This window comes from Pagrus major, chromosome 20 (genome assembly GCF_040436345.1).
Source record: "Pagrus major chromosome 20, Pma_NU_1.0".
NCBI lineage: Eukaryota > Metazoa > Chordata > Actinopteri > Spariformes > Sparidae > Pagrus > Pagrus major.
In genome coordinates, this window is record NC_133234.1 from 23,251,600 (window position 1) to 23,273,578 (window position 21,979).

The following is a 21,979-nucleotide window of genomic DNA, read 5'->3' on the forward strand; positions in this document are numbered from 1 at the left end:
TTCACTCACTTTCCTTCCCTTTATTAGTCAGAATTAACACACTTGTCTGAAATAACTCACCCACGTGTAAGAAGCATTAAATATGAGGCCATTTTGAGATGGATATCCTGTGTATGTTTAGTCCACCAGGGCCGGATTCACATGTTTTGAGGCCACAGGGGCAAAAAAAAAAAACATGTTGGGCCCCTCTTGGCCACCAGCGCTCATCTTGTGCCCGCTGTTGATCCTGTTGTTTATTTTTTATTTTTTAAACTTTTTGCTGATAGTAAGACGAAAATTGATAACACTTGCATGCCTGAGGCTAGTGCCAGCAGTTTGTTAGCTTAGCTTAGCTTTGTTAAGCGTAAAGACAGGAGGAAGCAGCTAGCCTGGCTCCATCCAAAGTTAAAAAACACACCTACCAACATCATTAAAGCTCACTAGTTTACATATTGTATCACTTTAGCTAGCTTTAGCAGTGTACTTTGGACAGGGCCAAGCTAGCTTTACCCTTTTGATTGCTAACACTCCCATGATTGTGTGTTGAGAAGGCTATTTAGCTGGTCAGCTGTTGGCTAGCTTAATTTAGCGTAAAGATTAAAAACAGGATCCAAAGTTAAAAAACCCATCCTTTGTACTTAGCTAAGCTAACTAGCTGCTAGCTGTAGCTTCACATTTACTGCACAGTTGTGAGAGTGGTATAGCGTTTACAAGTAAAAGGGTCATTCAACATTTTTGGAAATAACACACGCCAACACTCTCATGATTGTGTGTTGAGTAGGCTACTTAGCTAGCTTAACTTAGCATAAAGATTGGAAACAGGAGGAAGCAGCTAGCCTGGCTCCATCCAAAGTTAAAATACACACCTACCAACATCATTAAAGCTCACTAATTTACGTATTGTATCACTTTAGCTAGCTTTAGCAGTGTATATGATTAAACTTTAAACTTTACCCTTTTGATTGCTAACACTCTCATGATTGTGTGTTGAGTAGGCTACTTGGCTAGCTTAACTTAGCATAAAGATTGGAAACAGGAGGTAGCAGCTAGCCTGGCTCCATCCAGAGCTTAAAAAACAACCTACCAACATTGCTAAAGATCATTAATTAACATATTTAATTACTTCAGATAGCTTTAGAGGTAAACATTTTAAACTTGGGACAAAAGCAAGCTAGCTACCTGTTTTCACCCGTTTCCAGCCTTTGCACTTTGCTTAGCTAACTAGCTGCTAGCTGTAGCTTCACATTTACCGCAAAGTGGTAATAATCTTCTCACCTACTCAACACCAGAAAACGAATAAGCTCCCAATATGTTAAACTTTTCCTTTAAACACAACTTTATTTTGCATTTTGTACCATATATAGCACAACATGAACTACTAAACTACATTTACAGCTCGTTTACGAGGGCGCCGCCTTGAGATTATATAATAATGCGGTCTTGGTGGATCTTGTACTTTGTTGCACTATTAAAACATGTTAAACCAAACCTCTGCCTACTTTAGTCAGCATCCCCCTAACCCAGTACAACATGTACTGTATGTGAGACATGAAGTATGTGCGGCCTAATGACCTACATTCAGACATTTATCATTGACAGACGGGCGAAGACACAAGAGAGATGTGCAAATAGTTTATTGGCGGATTGACAGTAGAAGGGTATTTAATGTATACACTTTGTGGCAGAAGGATAATTTTGCCAAGCATACAGTAGTAGATATATTCAGAATGATTCTCTAGAGAGCATGACTCTTTAAACATGACACAACATAAGAAAATATGGTTCAGAAACTCCTCAACCAAACACACGCACACACACACACACACACACAGGAGGAATAATTCAAATTAACTTAAATCTGCACAGTCACACCACAAATGTCAAATCACCACATGTATATTTCAGTAAACTAAGAATCATCTTCCATTAAAAGGCAATGTAATGAAAAATAAAACATACTTGGTTCCACTATGAGATGGAGGAATGTGTTGTTAGAGACATCACGTCTTGGATTAATGCTAAAAAATGCTAACGTTTGTGGTCGAATGAGGACAAAATGCAGGCAGGTGTGTGTGTTTTTATTGTATTTTTTTTTAAACGATGACGCAAAAGCGGACATTTTTCTCCACTGTGACTGTGCTAAGACCACGAGAACACGACTCATCTCTAAAGCCTCTACCTGTCATGCAGGTGTCTCCTAAAAAGCGGTAGAAAACATCCGAGTCCGAGCGGTTATATCCGCGTCGGACGGGGTTTTTGTATACATTCCACATGTCAACGTCTAAAATAACAGTACTCTGATACAGAAAAAGATTGCATTGTTTAGGCAGATTTCACTACGATAAATCGAGAAAAAGGTCTTAAATATCTGTTGTTCTCGCTACTGCACCGCTGACCCCTTAACACCCAGAATATCCGCGTAGCTTCGGCAGCGTCGCGCTAAATGCTAACTGGCTGCGTTTCAGAAGCTTTCTACCTTTTTTTTTTTTTAAATGACATTCAACAATTTTTTTTCACTGCTCTATTTGTGAGAAGAATCTAGCCAAGCCGAGGAAGCAGCTACAACAGCCATACGAACACTAAGATGAAGAGCTGAAACACACACTGTTGTCCTCAAGTCAAGACTGCAGCTCCGGCTCCGTTCGACCAACACGTTAAGGCCCCGGTTAAACAAGGCGTTTTCACCACGATTCAGAATAATTTACAAAGTGTGTGTGCGTGTGGATTAATTTTTATAAAAATGTCGAAGCTAAATTAAAGGCAAAAGGCAGAAGAAGCCGTTCGTTTCGTACTCGCTAATCAGCTCCTCTTATTTTTATATATATACGTCAGGTTTCTTATTGTCGTTGGTCCGAATCAACTATAACCACCCTTTTTTGGAAAATCAATCGGTTGCATGAATCGTAAATAGGTTGAAAGGGTGAGCGACACACGGGTCGTGATCTAAATATTCTCTTTAAAGGTTTTAAAGTCAAATGATTTCCCTCTCGTGACTCTTTTTTTTACAGCCTCGGTGTTTTTCCCCTCCCTCAGTGTTGAGTGTTGACGGCTCTGTTCTGGCTGTCCTCGGCCATCTGCACCAGCTCGTTGACCGTGTGCAGCAGGCTGTAGCCGTGCTTCTTCAGCAGCCGCTGGTTGAGCCGCTGGTCTCTGAAGCCCATTTCGAGCAGCATCGCCATCATGGAAGGGTCCTGTCTGGTGGCGGGGTCGATGCCTCGCTGCAGGAGGGGGAGGAACCAGAGAGGAGATGGTGAGATGAGGGTGGATGTAGAGGAGAAGGTGGCTGAAGTGTGGTGATATCTGAAGCTTCAGTCTGAAAGGTTGATGCATATTCACATTGTATTCAAGTGGCTAAATATGAAAAACTGGTGTGATTGCAAGACTTAATGTGACAGTTTCACAATTCTTCTTTCATTTTATCGTCATATTACAATCAAAGGTTTTTCAAAAAGGGAATTTTGGATGTTTTCTTTTAAAATCACTCAATAAATCAGATAAAAACCCATGTTTTTAGGAACTAGAAGTACCAGCTTGAGGTTGTATGCCTCCGCGCACCAGTCGAGTTGCTGTGGCGTTGAATATTATGATGTCACAGAGCATTTAACCTCCGACCGTTTGGATATAAAATGTCTTAACTTCATTGTTTTTATCCAGTTAGACGTTTGTGTAAAAGCTTGTCGCAATTATCACATCATTTGTTGAGTAACAGCCGAATATTGTCTTACTAAATCTCATTAGTTCATTCTTGAGTCCAAGTGGACATTTTGAGAAAACGGCCTTTAAACGTACATTTTTAGACAGAAACTAAGAGATATCGGCATGAAACTTCCCCAGTTGATACGATAGGACAAGATTTTTTTGTATTCCAATTTTTTTGATTTTAGGTGTTTTAAAAATCTGTTTTCACTCGTAGTGTTTCCACTCAAAGACACCTTTAAGAGCGAAATGTAAAAAAACTACTAAGATTTAAATCCCCCAGAACTCGTCTTCTCAGGCAACACTTCCTCCAAAGTTATGTAAAGCTCAAAGTGAACATTTTCACTGCATTACGCAACTAAAGCATGTGTTGAGTGTAAGCTGCTGGCAGCTCTATACGGCAAACAGCACTACGGTTAAGTACTTGACACAGTTCAGGGGAGAATCAGGTGAAACAGTGCGTTAAACTTTCTGTCTGGTAACTTTTACCCTCGTTGGATTAAACGTCGTGATTATCAGCAGATTCTTTGAACAGTCACATGTTTTACAGGCGAGTCTAACTGAGCAGTGGAAACACCCTGACACATGATCACCTTATAAAGCTGTTATAATGGAGGAGTGATCCATCTCCACATCCAGCTGACACAGAGTGACATCAGCATTCATGTGAACTTAATGGTATCCACTCTCCTTTTTAGCTGTGATCTCCAACGACTCTTGAGGGAAATATCTGGCTTTTTGGCTGCTAAGTGCTCCTCTACGCTCATCAGATAATAGCCACTGTCTGACTGCGGTGTGATGTCGGGGAGGATACAGTGCAGCAGGTTTTATAAGAGCTTATTTGCTGGAAATGAAACTATGAGAGCAGAGAGAGAGAACCACAACAGTGGTCTCAGTAAAAAAAAAACCAAAACACTGAGCTGAAAGATGTTACAAATCTCTGTAGAGCTGAGGGGGAGGGCAGATTTTCAGGAATCCACAGGTAAAAGCAAAAGCTTTACTCTGTGTACTGTTTTTTTCCAAATCTAGGCGATTTATATATCCTTTATTTACCTTAATCTGAAGAGAAAGCTGCGCATTTTTCCCCCTTAATGTGTGTATTTTGACTAGATGTCAAATCCGCACTTAAGTGAAGTCAAACCAAACTTTAGACAGTTATTTTCTTTCCGACGTCGTCACTAAGAGCAGGTTTTACGTGTGTGTCTGCATGTGTGAGAGGCACAGACACAGCGATCTCTCTTATGAATTGCGAAAGGCAAAAAATGCATCATAGACGAATGTTTTCATTTTTCCAGCAGCATTAACAGAACCGACAACATCAGAGCTCATTGACTCTACGGTCTTCAATAATTAAGCTGCAGGGCTCCTTTAATTCTGGGTTTCAGCATCCGTTACTAACTATATTTGCTTTGAATGTTATTGAAGTGGATTACAAAATGAAAACACACGTTCTTCATATTCTGACCACACTCACGGAGGAGCAATACAGTCTGGCATGTCTGGCTGTTATGTAAGGAAGTGTTGACTCATAACCTGAGCACATCTCTGCATGTCGTCGCTCTTATGACTTACTTACTGCCTCATCTTGCCACTGCAGTTGTAATATATTTTTCTCTGCGTGTCGACTGCTAGATTTAAACACAGTAGACAGAAGAGTTGCTGTGCGATGTACCTGTATTGAACAGTTTGGTCCAGTGAAGAGAGCTTTATAGGCGGACGCTGCGACAGAAAGGGCCCCCTTGACAAGTCCCTCTGTGATGCCTCCTTGGCCCCTTGTATAAAGAGAAGGATGTGGTGAGGCGGGGTTATGTAACAGCGCTGCAGAGGACAACGTGTTCCAGTTCGACTCGTTTAAATGAAAAAGTGCACGAATACGAGTAAACAGAAGAACTAAGAGGTGGATCACACTGCTGTACGTGTTGTCACTGATTATACAGACAAGACAGAACTTGATGAAGAGAAACTAAAGTGCAGTATCAAGTTTTACTCTTTGTTGTGTTGCACCTTGGCTGCAGAGCGTTGCTGGGTCTGGGGTTGTATGTCTCAAAGGCACTGGATGCTGAGCCTGCTGATCTTGACAAACCAGATGATACTGCAGGGGGGGGGGGGTAAAAAAAAAGGAAATAACAACACATAGCAAACACGCACAGTATTAGAGGAGGAGGGACAGGGCCATTGTGCTGAAGCAACAAATCCCCAAAAGCTTGTGTGTCATCTCACTTCCTGTCTTCCCACAAAAGCCACAATGTGTTTCCTTTCTCGCCTCATGGAGCCAACAGCTCCTCAAAGTGCTGTGCTGCTAATTCAGGTCAACACAGTGAGTCACACAAGCGGCTGTGAGGCAACACTCGAGTTTAACAATCTGAGCTGAAATCAAAGTTCAAGTCCGACTTATGAAACACATAAAAACAGCAGCGAAGATGTTATATTGATACTGCTTCAGTGTGTGTGTGTGTGCCAGTACGTCCTGTGATACTGCGATGTGCTCGTATCAAGTGATTCAAATGTAAAACTCACCATTTAGATGGACTCGTGGTTGGTGTGGCTCATATGGGTCACAGGCTGGAGGACTGGGGTCCTCAGCCAGGTACAGTGCCTCCGACCTGAAACACACAGGAAACAAAGAAGATGAAGATTTAAATATATCAGGATAACTTCTAGGTTTGATTTAAACCCAAAACCCAAGCATTTATTAAAATTTTTAAAAAAATGTTGTGTCTCTGGCTAAACTGCAGATCTCTGGCACTGTCCCACCCATCTAACCTTGGTGAGTAGAGGGCCGGTGGGGCCAGCAGGGGGTCGGGCAGCACCGGCGGTCGCACCACCTCAGGGGTGAGCGTCACAGCGTCCAGGGTTTGGGAGGCGCACAGCATCTGGTTCACACTGCCGTGGATGGGAGGGACCAGTGGAGGCCACGTGTTCACAGATGAAACCTCCGCATCGACCTCCTCTGTCCTCTCCTGGCTCTCTCTCACTGGTGCCGCCCTGACTGACTCACAGTCCTCCTCCTCCTCTTCCTCTTCCTCCTCCTCCTCCTCCTCCTCCTCATCCTCCTGCTGTATGTCTGGATCGGTTGAGGACACAGCAGCGGTGTCCGGCTGCGACATGGCGGAGCTGTACATGGACTCGCCCAGAGGCCGGCTGGTGTCGAAGCAGTCCGGGAGGACGATGATGTAATCGTCACAGGAGGAGACCGAGGACGTCTGGCTGCTGACCTGAGACACAGAGAGAGGACAGTTATGGACGTTTAACCTCATTATTTGTCATCACACAATATAAATGATAGCATGAAACCTCACCTCTTCCCAGTCTTCTCCTCTGGTTCCACCCTCCTCTTTCTCCTCTTGAGTATCTCTCATGTTCTGCATGTCATCCAAGCCCATCACCTCTTCGTCCTCGTTATCATGATGTGAACTGATATGCAGGTTTTCATTCACTGGTTCCAGCAGAATAACTGGAAAAGACACGCAGGGAGCTAAATCAAGCAGTCCTCGTGCTTTTCATGCTTTTTGAAATATTTGCCAACGTACAGAAAGGGAGGAAAATTGTGGGTAAAATGAAGAAAATAAACAGAATCCTGGATATTTTCCTCTGACCTGGCTTCGTCTCCTCTTCCCGGGTGATCTGGTTGATTCCTGTGTTGGGAGGCAGAACTGAACTCTCAAGTGTGACGGCACAGATCTCCTCATTTCCTTCCTGCACCGTCTCCGTCTTCTCAGCATCTACAGGTCTTTCGAAGCAACAGCTGGGTCCGCGGGAAACAACTGGAAAGGTTTGATAGATTAAAAATAGTACAACAACCTTTAAACACGAAAAAGTACTGTGTTTTCTTAGTAAGTGTAATTTGGGGCTTCTTACTCTGTAGTTTGTGGCTGCTGTGCTGGGCTCTGCGCAGGGGCCTGTGATCGGGGGCTTCCTCCAAAGTGAGGGAGCGGATGACGGTTTCACAGAGGAACTGAGCTCCGCTGATCTCCTCCTCCCGGTCCTCCTCCTGGGTCACAGGCTCCAGCAGCTCCCTCTGCTGCCTCAGTTTCACTCCTGGGCAAAACACAACAAACATTAAAAGAGCCTTTCCATAACACTGTCGGGGAAACAGGATCAAAATCAAAATTCTTTTAAATGCCAACAATTCCTCTTCCTTGTCGAAATCTGCTGCCTACGTTACCCACAATGCAACTCGACCACTAACAGTTCCGTCTCAGATTGGTCTGCGTTATGCTAGTAGTGGCTAATGTAGCCTCGAACCACTATCCCACTTCTTTCCAATGAAAGGCGACACCGACTCAAGTGACATCATTTAAGGCAGCTTCCTCAGGAGCCACAAAATCCTTCTTACAACCTTTTTCACATATGCAGTCGTCCTCTCCAAGACCTGTAAACACACTTTGATGTTTCCTTTTACATTTGGCTCAACAATCAGGGTTCCTACACCCTTTCCAAAGCCAAATTCAAGCACTTTTCAAGCACCTCTAAACTTTCAGACCTACATATCTTGGCCTGAAAACCTGCATACAAGTATCCTGTATCACAAAAACATTAAAAACAAAAGACAAGCAGCGCGTGAGGCTCGAGCACAGTTGTCTTCTGTCTGATTTATTTTTGCGTTATTTCTAAAGCTATTCAATCAGATAGTGATGCCATTAGTTGAATCCTGGAGTCCTGCCTGAATGATCCAATTAGCCTCCGCTTACGTTTGTTTGACATTTCCCTGTCTGGTCATCATTACCATCACACTCATACTATCACACACACACTATTCTGGAAGTTTTAAAGTACACAACCGGTCCTTACCAAAAAGTTTTCTGACGCCTGTGACCTCTGCGTCTTCTTTCAACTGTGAAGTGACGGCCTTCTCCAACACTGGTGCATCGTGGGGCAGGGGGGATATGCAGGGTGTCAAATCTACAAATCAGGCAGAGCGAACACAAACACAGTTAACAGACTTAAAATGTTGATGTGAATATTGGTAAACTGCAAATTCAAGCTCTGACGAAGTGAAAATAAATCGGAAGTAACGAGCGGAGCCAGACTTGTCTCGTCTTCTCCAGTGTTTCATTCATTGCTTACCCACAGGGGTGTTGTTAGGAACCTTCTCCAACTCTTGAACGATATTTATATCCAGCAACTCAAATGACAGTAGATCCTAAGAAACAGAGAACATGCAGGAAGAGTTAACTTGTGCAGCCATCGTACACAACAGTGTTCACAATCACTGTCTAATAGTCGTGCTACAAGATGAACGAATGTTTTTAGGGCGCTGAATGCCAGCTGCTTTGTGAGTGTGCACCTGTGCAGTGAGCAGGTCGACCGAGGGGAAGTAGTAGTCTTCATGGTTCACGTCTACAGACAAGTCGGGGACGCAGTCCTTGGACCTTACCTCCTTCTCCTTCTCCACCTGCCTCACCTCCTCCTTCTGAAGCACACACAAGAATGACATCGTTAGCGTCGCCACAGTGGGCCCGCAAAGACGACCCTTTGTGTCATATTTATATCTAATTCCCTCCAGATTTAAGGATTAGAGTATTAGGCTTGATTATCTGTTTCTTCACATCACTGTTTAATATTTTTCCCATTATTAACCTGGAACCCGTCTTATACTGCCATATTCATGTATATATATCATATATAACTGTCAAAGTACTGGGTGTGGTATTTAGATTAATATGTGTCATTTTACTGTTGTAGCTGGTTGAGGTGGAGATAATGTAAACTACTGTAGATATAGTCCGGTGGTTTTGTGTCCAGTGGGGTCAGGACCCTTCAAAGGGACATCAGATAAATCTGAGGGGTCATGAAGTGATAAATGAGGACGGAACGAAGAAAAAACAAAGTTCTGCTACACAAATCTATTTATATTTTTTTGAGTTTTCCTTAATATTTGTATACTTAGAAGAAACATCACTCATCTCATCTGAAACGTAATAAAGGCTCCAACTAGACACTTTTTTTGTACGTAACAAGCCAAACGGCTTGGAAACACTGGTTCAACCATCACAATGTGTTGTATTTCATAAGCTTATCCAATGTTTCCTTTGAAAAATCTGTAAGGTAACTTGTAACTACATCTATTAAAGGGTAACTCCACCAATTTTCGCATTAAAGTGTGTTTACGGTTGTTGTGGAGTAGAGTACTACTGCATATGTGAAAAGAATAGTATAAAGCCTTTTGTGGCTCTAGAGGAAGCTGCATGTAATCTGATAAATTGCCTCCAGTGATGTCACTCAGTGGCTGAGTTGCATTGTGGGTAATATAGGCACCAGCTTATGAAAAGTATTATGAAATCGATTTTGATCGAATTGATACAGCAGAACCGGAGATGTCACCTTTTTTATTCCACGGATTCTTCTTACTTTTCAAAACCTGGTGCCTACATTACCCACAATGCAACGTAACCACTTAACATCATTGGAGGCACTTTCTCAGATTACATGCAGCTTCCTCTGGAGCAACAAGATACTTTATACTACTTGTTTCACATATGCAGTCGTACTCCACAACACCTGTAAACACGATTTAATGTGTAAAATTGGTGGCGTTACCCTTTAAATGAATGCAGCGCACTAAAAAATACAATATTTACCTTTAAAATGCAGTAGAATAAAAGTGTAAAATAACAACAAATGTATTTAGTACCTCATCATTTTACAGTTACTACTTGGTTACTCATGTTGTCACAAATAAACTAGAAGCAGCTGATGTTCTGCAGCACAGCGTGTCATTAGTTAGCAGACTTGCCAGTCGTTTGCTCTGATGCCCGAGCGCGTTGCAGCTGTTGCCGTGTTCGACCACGATGCTGCACCAGACACGCGGGCCAAACTGACACCCGCAGTGCGCCAGCCGCCAGTGGGAGGTGTACGTCCCCTCCATCACAGGCGCCACAAAGGCCACACTGACCACTCCCACTTGTCCGGGCAGCAGCAGGGGGACCGGCACCTCCCTCTTCTCCTCTGACGCCAGGCCGAGGTTCCCCCACATGAACACTAGCTGGGTGCACGTACACACATACACAAAACACAAAATAGGAATACACATGCGAAAAGGCACAAAGACAAGGGCATGCAACCAAAGTCACACAGCAGAGAAATAATACTCAAGTGAGGGAAACACACACACACACGCTCTCACACACTCACACACACTCAAACGATGACAAAGACTTGAATAAACTTAAAACTTAAATAACACCACAGATTTAACTGAATGTAAATAATAAACATCTCAGACAGAAAGGGATAAGTTGTATTAGGCTGGGTGAGAAATCTTAGCGTGTGTTAGTGGATAAGAAGTCGAGTGGGGGCTCAGAGTGGGAATGAAGCAGGAGGGGGGCAAAGAGAGAGTGGAGCCTGTCCTCTCAGAGGGTGGGAGGGGTACCTTAGTCTCTGAGGTCCAGCTGATAGTGCCCGAGTTCCTCATCTTCCAGTATTTGATGAACTTGGTACCAGGCTCCAGACGGGTGCCGTCCGGCAGATTTTCATCCAGAAACAAGGCAGCCATAGTGGGCACCAAGGACGTGTGCGAGACCCCAGGACCCCTAGTTTCAAGTGTACAGAGCATTGTTGAAAAAAGCCCTGGTTTCTTATAATACCCATCTCTTTTGTTCTCTACGAATCAAAAAAGCAGGACCCCCAGATTTTTTTTGATTTTTTTTTTTGCAGCTCAAAAGCAAATTTTTCTTAGAAAATCTATGAAGCAGCAGCAGCAGCAGTTTTCACATTGAGGTAGTTCCAACATTTTTCATCCACCACCCCAGAGCAGCCAGCGATACACTCATACAGACTAGATTACAAAGATGGCATATTTTGATTTCTTTTCTTGGAAAAAAAGACTTTATTGCATCCATGCTGGGTTGGAGGTACCCAGCACTGTCGGACGCCCTTCCGAGGTGGCGCTTACTCTGGACTGGAGGCCTGGGGGTCAGGGACCGGGGCGGGGATGGGACCTTGGGCTGGGGCTGGACCTGAGGCTGTTTCTGAGGCAGCAGTGGGGGGCAGGGCTGGGACCTGGGTGGACGCGGAGGCCATGTTTGTCAGGTTGGCTCTGCCTGAGGTAGAGGGCCCGCTCCACTGCAGCCCCCTCTTCTCCAGTCTCAGTTTCTTCTTGATTTCCTTCACTTCAGCTCTTAGCTGCCTCCTTTCAGCTTTGAGGCGCTGTCGCTCGGCCTTGCGCACTGTCCTGTCTCCTCGCCTTGGGAACCTGGTTTGAAATGTCATCAGGAACACCTATTTGTTGACTATCAAAAGTTTATTTTCCAAGAACAAAACACATACACACTCATATTTCAATGCTTACAGTAATCTAGCTGCTAAAACATGTTGTTGCATTTATTTATATTGATTTTTTTTCTTCCATTAATGTAGGTGAAGCGATAGCAGAAAGGGCTAGCACAGTTGTAGGTTAAAATGTCTTATTGTTTCCAGAAGAGGGAAGATTTCTCCTCAGTCTTGGGGGTTTACCTCAACTCTCCCGACATGCCATGCTCAGGGATGGAGAGAGGTGTCTTGGTTCTCACGAGGTTGTGGCTGGGGTCGTGGCTGTGTCGGCACAACTCACACAGGATGCAGGACGGGCACACGCTGACAGGGACGAACAAAAACAGCAATGTGGATACACTTGCTAAAACACATCAACGTGACATGTTCTTTCACCGTCAAACTAACTTCACTGTAACTCTTACATGGGCCAGTTCCTCAAAATATGCCTTAGATTTTATATCAAAACGTGTTTTATGTCTACCTGCACTTGTAGGCCCCTTCAGAGGTGAGTTTGTTGCAGCTGCTGCAGTTAGGGGTGTAGCCAAGGGAGCCATTCGAGGTGGAGGGACCCGGCCTGGGCCCTATAATACCACCACTGGCCCCGATGGCCTCAAGGGGTCCGTCAGATGATTTGTGGGTACAACACTGGCCAGAAAAGTCACTGCACATCCTTTCCACGACCTCTTTCACCACTTCGTCTTTAAACTATGAAAGTAGAGAGAAATGTTTTGTGGACTACTAAACTTCACCTGACTTTCCGTCGACATGAGGGAATTTTTATTTTTGGGTGAACTTGGGTGAATCCTGCAGCAAAGCTAAAAGGTCAAAAGGTCAATCTCACCTTCTCCATGTACGACCTAAACCACATGGGAGGTGGCTCATCTTCTGGTTTGTTCCCCTTGGTGTCCTTAACCGTGACCTGTTTCAAAATACATCAGTCTTACATCAAACCTATGCACAAGTGACTGAAATGGATTCAGCAGTAGTGACTCCCACAAATCGTGTAAAAATTCTACCACCAATGAACAGGCAATGAAAGACTGTAATCTAATTTGAGGCACCAACCACATCGAATTGTATCACAAGATCTGATAAACAGTAGCTGACACTGTGTTCAAGACGTGGTGCTGGAAAGTGGAGGAAAATCTGATTGGTTCCTTACAGCTTCTCTCTCCGGGGTGACTTGTGTGCCTTTGTCCACGGTTTTGACCCTCGACGGGTAAGGAGGCGCAGGCCGGAGGTCTCCTTTCAGCTCCTTCACCTCGGTCTTCAGCGGGCCTCCGCAGGCCTGGCCTTTCATCTTGTACACGTTCATGTGCAACTGGTTCCCCTGCTTCTCGGCACTCTGTGCACACAAATAAGCATTTGACACATACCACAGGAGACTGACGCAGGATTATGTAAATATTCAAGGAAAAAAAAGAAACACATTAATATATGACTTTGACATATGTTTGGAATTCAGTTTGTCAACATATGTTTGCACCTTGTTTTCCTTGGTGTGGCCTGTGTGACTATAACTACATGAATGCTGCCACACTGGAACAGGTACATATTTGTTTTGTTTATCTCTTAAGTGACGTCACACACAGCATGCTTAGTATATAATGAATGAGTCATATTTTGTCATGTAATAAGAGGTATTTTTCTTTTTGTCTTGTATTTATGGAGTAAAGCTGACTGCATTCTACTGCCACAACAATGTTCATGAAACATTTCATCATAACTGCGTCTGTCATCACACTGACTTTTGTTACATGAAGTCAAATTTAATCTCATTTTCACTGTTGTACATAAATCCAGTAGTGTCCCAGTACCTTGATGGCTTCTTCATATTCATCTGAAATAAAAAAACAAAACAAATCAAGAGTAAGTTAGTTAACAACCAATTAACAATGTTTAATTCTACTTTAAAAACATCATAAAATTGAGATAAAGTATTTTTCTCACCTTGACTGTTAATGCAAATCTGGAATGAAGACAGAATAAGATCAAAATGAGTCAGTGAACTTCGGCCCAACCAAAACATTATCACAGTTTTGTAATTAATGTAAAAACTAGAGCCTGACTGATATATCAGCTGGCCGATATTGGCCCGTTACAGATATTTGATATCGGCATATATGTTGACCGATATGAAACAGCGATGTATCGTGATTTTCCAATATTCTGATAGTCGGTATACAAAATCTAAGACGATATACAGTCTCATATCACGATAATTGGGGTCGACCGATCGGCTTTTTCAGGGCCGATAGAGATTATTAGAAATCAAGGAGACTGAAAAATTATATTTGGGACCGATATACTTTTACTCATTACGTTACAAGACTACTACCATTATAAAGTAACTTGTTACTTTACTGCATTATGTACTGAGAAAAGTAACACGTTAGAGTACTTTAGTTACCAAGAAATTACAGTGAAACCACTTTGCGACTCGTTGTCTGTACAGCCTCATAATAGGAACGACAAACGCAATATAACATTTACAGCTCTTTTATTCAGCGAACTGGGCAGAGGCACGTGACTGACGCGTAACCTTACTCGTTATAACAAAAAAAAGGGGTAACTTTGTAACAAGTTGCCCCCAACACTGATGAATTGTGACATGTTACCAATCAGATATTGTTGTAGAAGCTACAGTAGCACATTTATTTTATCAGCCCCAATAATCAGCCAGGGCCAATAATCAATCTTCCCCTAACGATAACAATATATATCGACCCTAATCTGACGATATATTGAACAATTTTGTTTTTTTTAATTTGTAATATCATTATCGGCTCCAAAAAAAATCAAGTGTTGGTCACACACACACACACACACACACGCACACACGCACACACACACACTCCCTTACCTCCTCATTATCCTCATCAAAGTATTTGACTTGAAAGTGGTTGATGCCGAAAGATGCTTTAATCTGAAACACAGAAGAGTTGAGATCAGATCCACAGCAAACACTTCTTCTCTGTGCCCACACGTGTCACGAAAACATCAATAATGTCACGTTGAGAAGGAAAAAAAAAAAACTAGCTAGCTGCTGCTACAAAACGACTCACAGCTCGCTGAAAAAAACATTTTACCACCGTTTGTTTCGTCACGTACTGGTTAACATTAACATGACTCGCTCGTAGAGACGTTTTGTCGCAGCAGTATCGACTTGTCCTTCAGGTGGCCCATTGTTTACGTGGTTAGGCCACGTCTGGGCCTACTTTTCACCAAACTGCGCCAGCGTTTTAGCCAACACGCTCGGCTAGCAGCTTACCCAGGCTTCAACGGATTCCCACTCCAGTTTGTCCAAATCCTGAGCCAGAAATCTCTTCACGTTGCCCCGGAAGTTGACTTTAATAGTAACAGGCAGCCCCATGTCGGCCGTTTATGAGCGTATAATGGCGATCATTTGCGGTGACACCGGCCTATTTGATCCCTGTTGCCCTCGACTGTCTTTTCTTGTTTACATCGTCAGCTGCGTCTAGAAAAATACGGTGACGTTTCGCGCATGCGCAGCGGAAACCCCTGCGCCTGTGTGCGTCCGTCGTCGTCGTCGCGCGTCTACGACGTCATCTTTAAGCTCACAAGTGTGGCTGACAAACAGCGAGCCACACGTTCACAACTGAACTTAATGCTGTCGGGACAATCGCTCTTCGCATATTTGACCACATAAGATGTCTTCACTCCTCAAGGTGGACAATGAAATTAAAACCAAGGTGAGCGTCGTCTCCTGGAAACCCGCGTTGAGGTTATACGACGCGTTGTTGCTATTTGCTTGCTAGCACGTTAGCCACGTTTCTGTAGCATGATGTGAGAGCTCTGATAAGGCCAGGCTAGTGACGGCTAACCGGCTTGTTTCCCGCCCGGTACGATACACCTGTCAAACCTTCAGACAGGTGGCGTGTCGGGGTGACGTTAAGATTCACGAGGAGTGAATGAAAGTTTGTGTTACGTCGCTTTTTTTTACCTGAAATAACAGCTAATGTTGGGAGAGCACATGAGGGCCTCAGTTAGCATGTTAGCCAACTCAACAGACTGCCGATGGGATAGCGTCATGTTACCAATTTAATATTAAAGCTTCTATATCTGTCATTAATAGTCTCCATGATGATTATTAAATAAACACACTTTAAGTCTAATACAAATAAAGCCATTAGCTGCTTTTAGCAAGGAAGCTAAGTGTGTTTTCTCACTGATATTGTCTGATATCTGGACTCTTGTTTTATGTGTTTGCAGGTTGATGCTTTCAGGGAACGTATAACTTCAGAAGTAAGTAATTTATGACATTATAAACAAAACAAAAACAAAGTTATTTTAAAGCCAGAATCAGATAAAAGTTTGCAAATTTCTTTCAGGCAGAAGATCTAGTTGCGAATTTTTTCCCAAAGAAGTTATTGGAGCTCGATCACTTCCTCAAGGTCAGTTTCATTTTCTTTAAATTGAGTACATGTTGTGTTGTCTTGGATCTGTGTATGTCTTGGTAAGGAGTGGGTGATTAAGTGGACAAAATCCTGTATAATAAAGTTTTATATGTTGCACTAATATACACAGACATATTAAAGGAGTAGCTACCACAGTATAAATGTTTTGCTGAAAAAGTAGTCTCATGGTGTTTATCAACAGTTGACCAGTTTTCCAGTCATGGAAAATTAGAGCAAAAGCAAAGTGTCCTGGAAAATCTTGTGATGACCTGGAACATTATTTAAACCCCCCAAAACTACACAGTACAGTATAGTATTAGTAGTATACACTACATGAAGTAGTGTATGGGTGCACTTCCTGTCTGTTGTACCAGCCAGATCATCACTGAAAAGAGTGGGGGACCCTGTATATGTCATATCACCTAACCTCTTTATTTTATCCTGTCTAGGGTTACAATTGACATTTCATTAAATTGTCAATTAAACTGTGGATTATTTTCTTGATTGAAATGGTGAGAAATGTTAATCAGTGTTTCCCAGATCCTAAGATGATGTCTTTTTAAATGTCAACAACCCAATGATGTTCAGTTTACTGTCATAGAGGAGGAAAGAAACCAGAAAATATCCACGTTCATACCTGCCAACACTGCACATACACCTCAGATTAATAGAACAAGGGTGTGACAGTAAAATTACTTTTCATCAGTCTTTAATTCACATCTCACTGTAAAATAAATAGAAACAAAAAATACTGTAAAAAAAAAATTAAAATTAAAAATCAAATAAAAGTCAGCATCCCAAATTTACATTAAAAAAAAGTGTTATGTTTTTTTTTTAGCGCCGATACCGACTCTTTGTGATTAAGAAGACAGATAACTGATACTTGGAACTGAAATACATTTTGTGCTCCTTCTATACGTCCACTCCACTACATTTACTTGATAACTTTAATTAATAGGGTTTTTTTGCAGATTCAGATTATTCAGTGTTGATTGGCTATTACTCGGATGTGTAACCAATCAGATAGTGTTGTGGGCGGGACATTGAGTGACATCACAGAGTGGGGACTACAGACAGAACACTGCATCAGAGCCATTTTCAGAGTGCACTTTTAAATGTATGTATTTTATTGACAATCTAACACAGATACCAATAATGGGGGAAAATCCTGAATATCAGCCCTGATAATCGGTCTGTCCCTTAAGTGCAAGCATTGTGAGAGGGTTTGTGTTGAGGAGCCATCACTGGCAGGTAGACCTTCAAAGAAGAGGAAGGATAAAATGATGCAGGACGACAGTCTGGAGAGTGGAAACGAGAGGCAAATGTTAATAAAGTGGAAGGTCACGCACCGGGTTGAACAAGTGACACGTCAGACAGGGTCTTCTGCACACACACACCGTCTTCTGGGTTGGGTTGCCAGGTGCCACGACACACATCGGCCCTCCCTTTTGATTTATATCACTATGAAATCAAGAGGTTAACGGGGGAAATTACCAATCAGGAGCTCAGCGGAGAAAGGGTTGAAAATAGGGAGACTTGCATGAAGCTGGATTCAGAGAATTACTCAAACAGATTAAACGTTTATCAAAATAGACAGCCTCTACTTTAATAGTTGACAACTTGTTGAGCAATCATTGCAGCTCTAGACGAGTCACAGCATGTTTGTAAAGAAAAACTGTACAACTGGTTTCCTTGTTGTTCCTCAGGACCCAATCATAAACATCACTGAACTGAAGGAGATCCACTCGGAGATAAACCTGACGGTGCCAGACCCCATCCTGCTCCCAAACCTGCATGACGGACTAGAAGCGGTGAGGCTCCATTAGAGAGCAGAACTGAATTATTCAGTGCTTATAACAACTACTGTGTGAAGAGCAGAGGTGAGACCCTGTTTTATCTGTTTCACAGCAAAATGCCAAAAAGAGGAAGCTGGAGGATGGAGGGGAGGACATGGGTGAGTAGAAAAATGGCCATCAAGCCATCCTCTCTGTATAATCATCATTCCTGGTCATCATTTATGTATTTGACCCTCCTCTCTCTTGTTTACCCAGTGACTGGCACCAAAGTCTTTGTCATGCCTGGTGGGATGATGAAGAGCAACGGAAACCTTGTTGATCTTATCGAAAAGGTCAAACCAGAGATCAGGACGCTCATAGAGAAATGTAACACTGTAAGTAATGTTTTAAATCATTAGTCACACTCTTGCTCCAGCAGTTTATTTTGGTAATGTTGTATCACTTTTCACAGGGATTAGCAGCAGTGACCCTACATGAGTGCCAAGTCATGAGCGGTGAAGTTAAAATAAGTGAAGGATTAATGAGGATTTGTTGATGAAACGGGACAAATATGACTCGAGTGTATGAGGAGAACATTAAATAAAATGTTATTTTAGAGGCCAGCAATGATTTAAACCCTTATCCGCAATATCTCTCATCCGCTGGAACGTATTGCCAGGAATTTTACTTTGATTGTGATTTGATGAGATTTGCTTCAAAGTATAAAACTTCAACATTTAAGATAATTTTGCAAGAAAAATATTAAGTATGTGTAACCCCCAGACAGTTAGGAGCACTGTAGGTGTTGTGAATATGACCTCTCTACATCTCGATGTTGACTGATCACATCCCAGATTCTGTATTCTCCTCTTCTTACCATTTCTCTTTTCATCTGCAGGTCAAAATGTGGGTTCAGCTGCTGATCCCCAGGATAGAGGACGGCAACAACTTCGGGGTGTCCATCCAGGAGGAGACGGTAGCCGAACTCAGAACAGTTGAAGGGGAGGCAGCATCCTACCTCGATCAGATATCAAGGTGAGAGGCATGAAACTGGCGCCACGTCAGATCGCTCATCTGCAACACTTATTTTTGCTACAGTTTTGTTAACAAGTTTTTTTCGTTATTTGATTTTAAATTTTCTTCTTCACCTCTAGATACTACATCACAAGGGCAAAGCTGGTTTCTAAAATAGCAAAATATCCACATGTGGTAAGTGAATATTATCTAGTTGACTAGAAAACAGGCAAAATCCCTAAATTGCTGTTGTTTTGTTTTCTATATATTTTTTATTGGCACAAACCTCTGTGACAAATAAATCGTGACTTCTTCACAATAAAAGATGCATCACCCATGATTCCCCTGTCCCTGGAACCAGAGTAATCTACGAGCTAATGTTTCAGTAGTGCACCTCCTGTCCAGACAGGTTTCCCTCCGTCTTGGTTTGTGTTGGATCAATCGCAACCATTTATCTAATATGGGGCAGATTTAATATGATGACTGACAGAGGAGCGTCACATGTTTCAATTCTCCGACTGGTTGTAGGTCTGTCCAGGCTCATGAAACTCGGATGAAACGGTCAAACTAGGCAGTGCTGAATCAAATATGAATCAAGATTCTGTTACTGCAGAGCCCGGCTGTACTGGTGCTTTCAGAAACACATTTTACTGAACTGTTTCGCTGTTATTTGAGAAGGTTTGTGACCAGAAAAGCCTCAACTTGCATGTGTCATGCTTTTCGTTGCTCTGATTGTTTGTAGGTCAGGTTTTGTCTCTGATTGCTATCGCCCCTCTGAAATTGAAGATGAAATGAGACCGGACTGATTCGCATTTGCAAGTTAGGCCAGTTGATGACAAGATACGTTTCCTCAGTTGAAAGCTTTTAATGTGAAATGGCAGCTGTAAGAAACGTGAGCAGAACTGGATTATTTGCTGCATCATTTCCTGCGAATCCCTCGTACGTGAACAGTTTGAAGCCAGGATGAGAATGTCAGACTCCACTTCTAACAATGAAAATGACACTAGAGAGAAAACATCGACTGGCTATTGCTTAAAAAGTGTAGATAATTGATCATTACAGGTCACAAAGCAGTAAAAGGGGGGAAAGTTGTTTTTAGGCTCACTGTGAGCTAATTTGTTTATTTGAGTATCTTCTTTTTTTTTCTTTTTTTTTCTTTTTTTTATCAGGAGGACTATCGGCGCACAGTAACCGAGATTGATGAGAAGGAATACATCAGTCTGAAGATCATAGTATCGGAGCTCCGAAATCAATACGTATGTCATGTTTTTATTCCTCATATCGCTTTAATCTTAATCTTCATACCAACATGTCGATGGAAGTATTCTCACACAATCACACTGTCTTTTTTTCCCTCTGAAGGTAACGTTACACGACATGATCCTGAAGAACATTGAGAAGATCAAGAGGCCTCGAAGCAGCAATACTGACGCGTTGTACTGATGTTCATCCAACCATTTCAGCCTCCACCTCCCATCTCCACCTCTCCTCCCCCCTCCTCCGTCTCCCTGCCATGACTGTCCAGCTACAGTAACCCGGTCCTGGTCCAAAGGACTCCGTCTAGACATTCACCTCCTTCAGTACAATCAACTCTCAGCCCAGTACAGAAACATTAGCTTCCATAGATGGACACGACGCACATGTTTTTGTTTTAATTGTACAATATTTTTCTTGTTTTAAAACCCTTTGAAGACATAAATATTCTCATAGACAACAAAAAGCGCTATGTATTTTTTAATTTTAATTAAACGTTTCGTCCTCAGATCTTTTGTGAAATTGCTTCATTTATAGCTCTTAAGAAAAACAGTTTCCCGCCCACTGTTCCACTGAATGTTGACCTGTTTTATTCTTTGCTGAAGTCTTATGTTAGACTCCCACTGCATGTGAAGATAGTTAAAAATGATCCAGAACATAAATGCTGTTTTATTTTTTCCTCTGAATGTTGTACATTACACGGTTTAGTCGTTAGAAACATGAAATCTGAGCAGGTTTTAGGTCCGCAGGCTTATCGGTTTTCAGTGAAAATTCTTAAGTCACCAAAGCGTCTTTCATCGGGGCATTGACTCTATTTAATAAAAACATTTTGAATAACAGATTTCTTTTTTTTTTGTGTTTGTAAAAGTTGATTATTGGATATCAGATAAAACAAGTGAGTTTATTTCAGCACATATCAAGATGTTCGGTCACACATTCATACGTTTGTGTTGAAGTGCACAATAAAATAGCTTTTGTAACTGAGGGAAGAGTTGGGTTGCAATGTGTCTTCTTGACCCGCAGGTGTCGCTGTGGTGTTGATTCACCATCAGCAGAAAGGAATAAAATTGAACCTGCTGAGTTTACTATGGGTTTGGGTTTGAGTCAGTAGGCTGCAGATCTTATTTTTGACAAGTTTACAAGTTCATTTCTGACCCTTTTTTTTCAATGTGTCTTTTAAATCAGTCAAACTTACACCTGCATGTCTGTGCAGACTTTTAAACTAACTAAATCAGAATAATTCAGACTACAGAAAAATATATATACATACATATTTTTCAGTGGGGTCAGTTTGGGTGAATAAATTCAATATGGGAAACACTGATATGAATGTGCCACACCTGACACACTTTCTGAAACAGGGCGGGATGTTTTTGTTGTCCTGATGAGACACTTTGATTAGATAAGATCTGTCCATCATAAACAACATGAGCTGACCAATAAACAAAGTGATGTAAACAGGGTGGAGTTGCTCAATGTGCCTGACGCTGCTGTAGCGTCAGACTCCAGCCTCCTCTCTGTCTGTGCAGCCGGCCCTTATAGAGCAGCAGCTTATAGATATGACTCCATGAGATAAGCAGCGGAAAAGAG

The 21,979-nt window shown here is 42.3% G+C and overlaps 2 protein-coding genes across 3 annotated transcripts; one reads left to right on the forward strand and one right to left on the reverse strand.

The window, feature by feature from the left end:
- Nucleotides 1-1,598: 1,598 nt before the first annotated feature.
- Nucleotides 1,599-15,418, reverse strand: nbr1a (NBR1 autophagy cargo receptor a). 2 transcript variants are annotated; one of them, XM_073489115.1, is made up of 22 exons: nt 15,200-15,418; nt 14,792-14,854; nt 13,879-13,897; nt 13,746-13,768; nt 13,091-13,273; nt 12,770-12,847; nt 12,410-12,633; nt 12,130-12,249; nt 11,570-11,869; nt 11,048-11,207; nt 10,412-10,660; nt 8,963-9,088; nt 8,743-8,818; nt 8,467-8,577; nt 7,534-7,713; nt 7,272-7,439; nt 6,975-7,129; nt 6,439-6,890; nt 6,193-6,278; nt 5,680-5,767; nt 5,348-5,447; nt 1,599-3,197 (listed from the first exon to the last, which is right to left on the reverse strand). In XM_073489115.1, the coding sequence occupies exons 1-22, from the start codon at nt 15,299-15,301 to the stop codon at nt 3,009-3,011; spliced, it is 3,252 nt and encodes a 1,083-aa protein (XP_073345216.1). In that variant the 5' UTR covers nt 15,302-15,418; the 3' UTR covers nt 1,599-3,008. The 2 variants fall into 2 exon arrangements, with proteins under 2 accessions (XP_073345216.1, XP_073345218.1); XM_073489117.1 differs by having other exon boundaries at nt 3,077-3,292; nt 15,200-15,408.
- Nucleotides 15,419-15,503: 85 nt separating this feature from the next.
- psme3 (proteasome activator subunit 3) lies at nt 15,504-21,228 on the forward strand. The gene is made up of 10 exons (XM_073490346.1): nt 15,504-15,641; nt 16,162-16,194; nt 16,281-16,343; nt 18,053-18,157; nt 18,255-18,300; nt 18,398-18,516; nt 19,020-19,156; nt 19,276-19,330; nt 20,305-20,391; nt 20,498-21,228. Exons 1-10 carry the CDS (start codon nt 15,600-15,602, stop codon nt 20,576-20,578), a joined length of 768 nt encoding a protein of 255 aa, XP_073346447.1. The 5' UTR covers nt 15,504-15,599; the 3' UTR covers nt 20,579-21,228.
- Nucleotides 21,229-21,979: the final 751 nt, after the last annotated feature.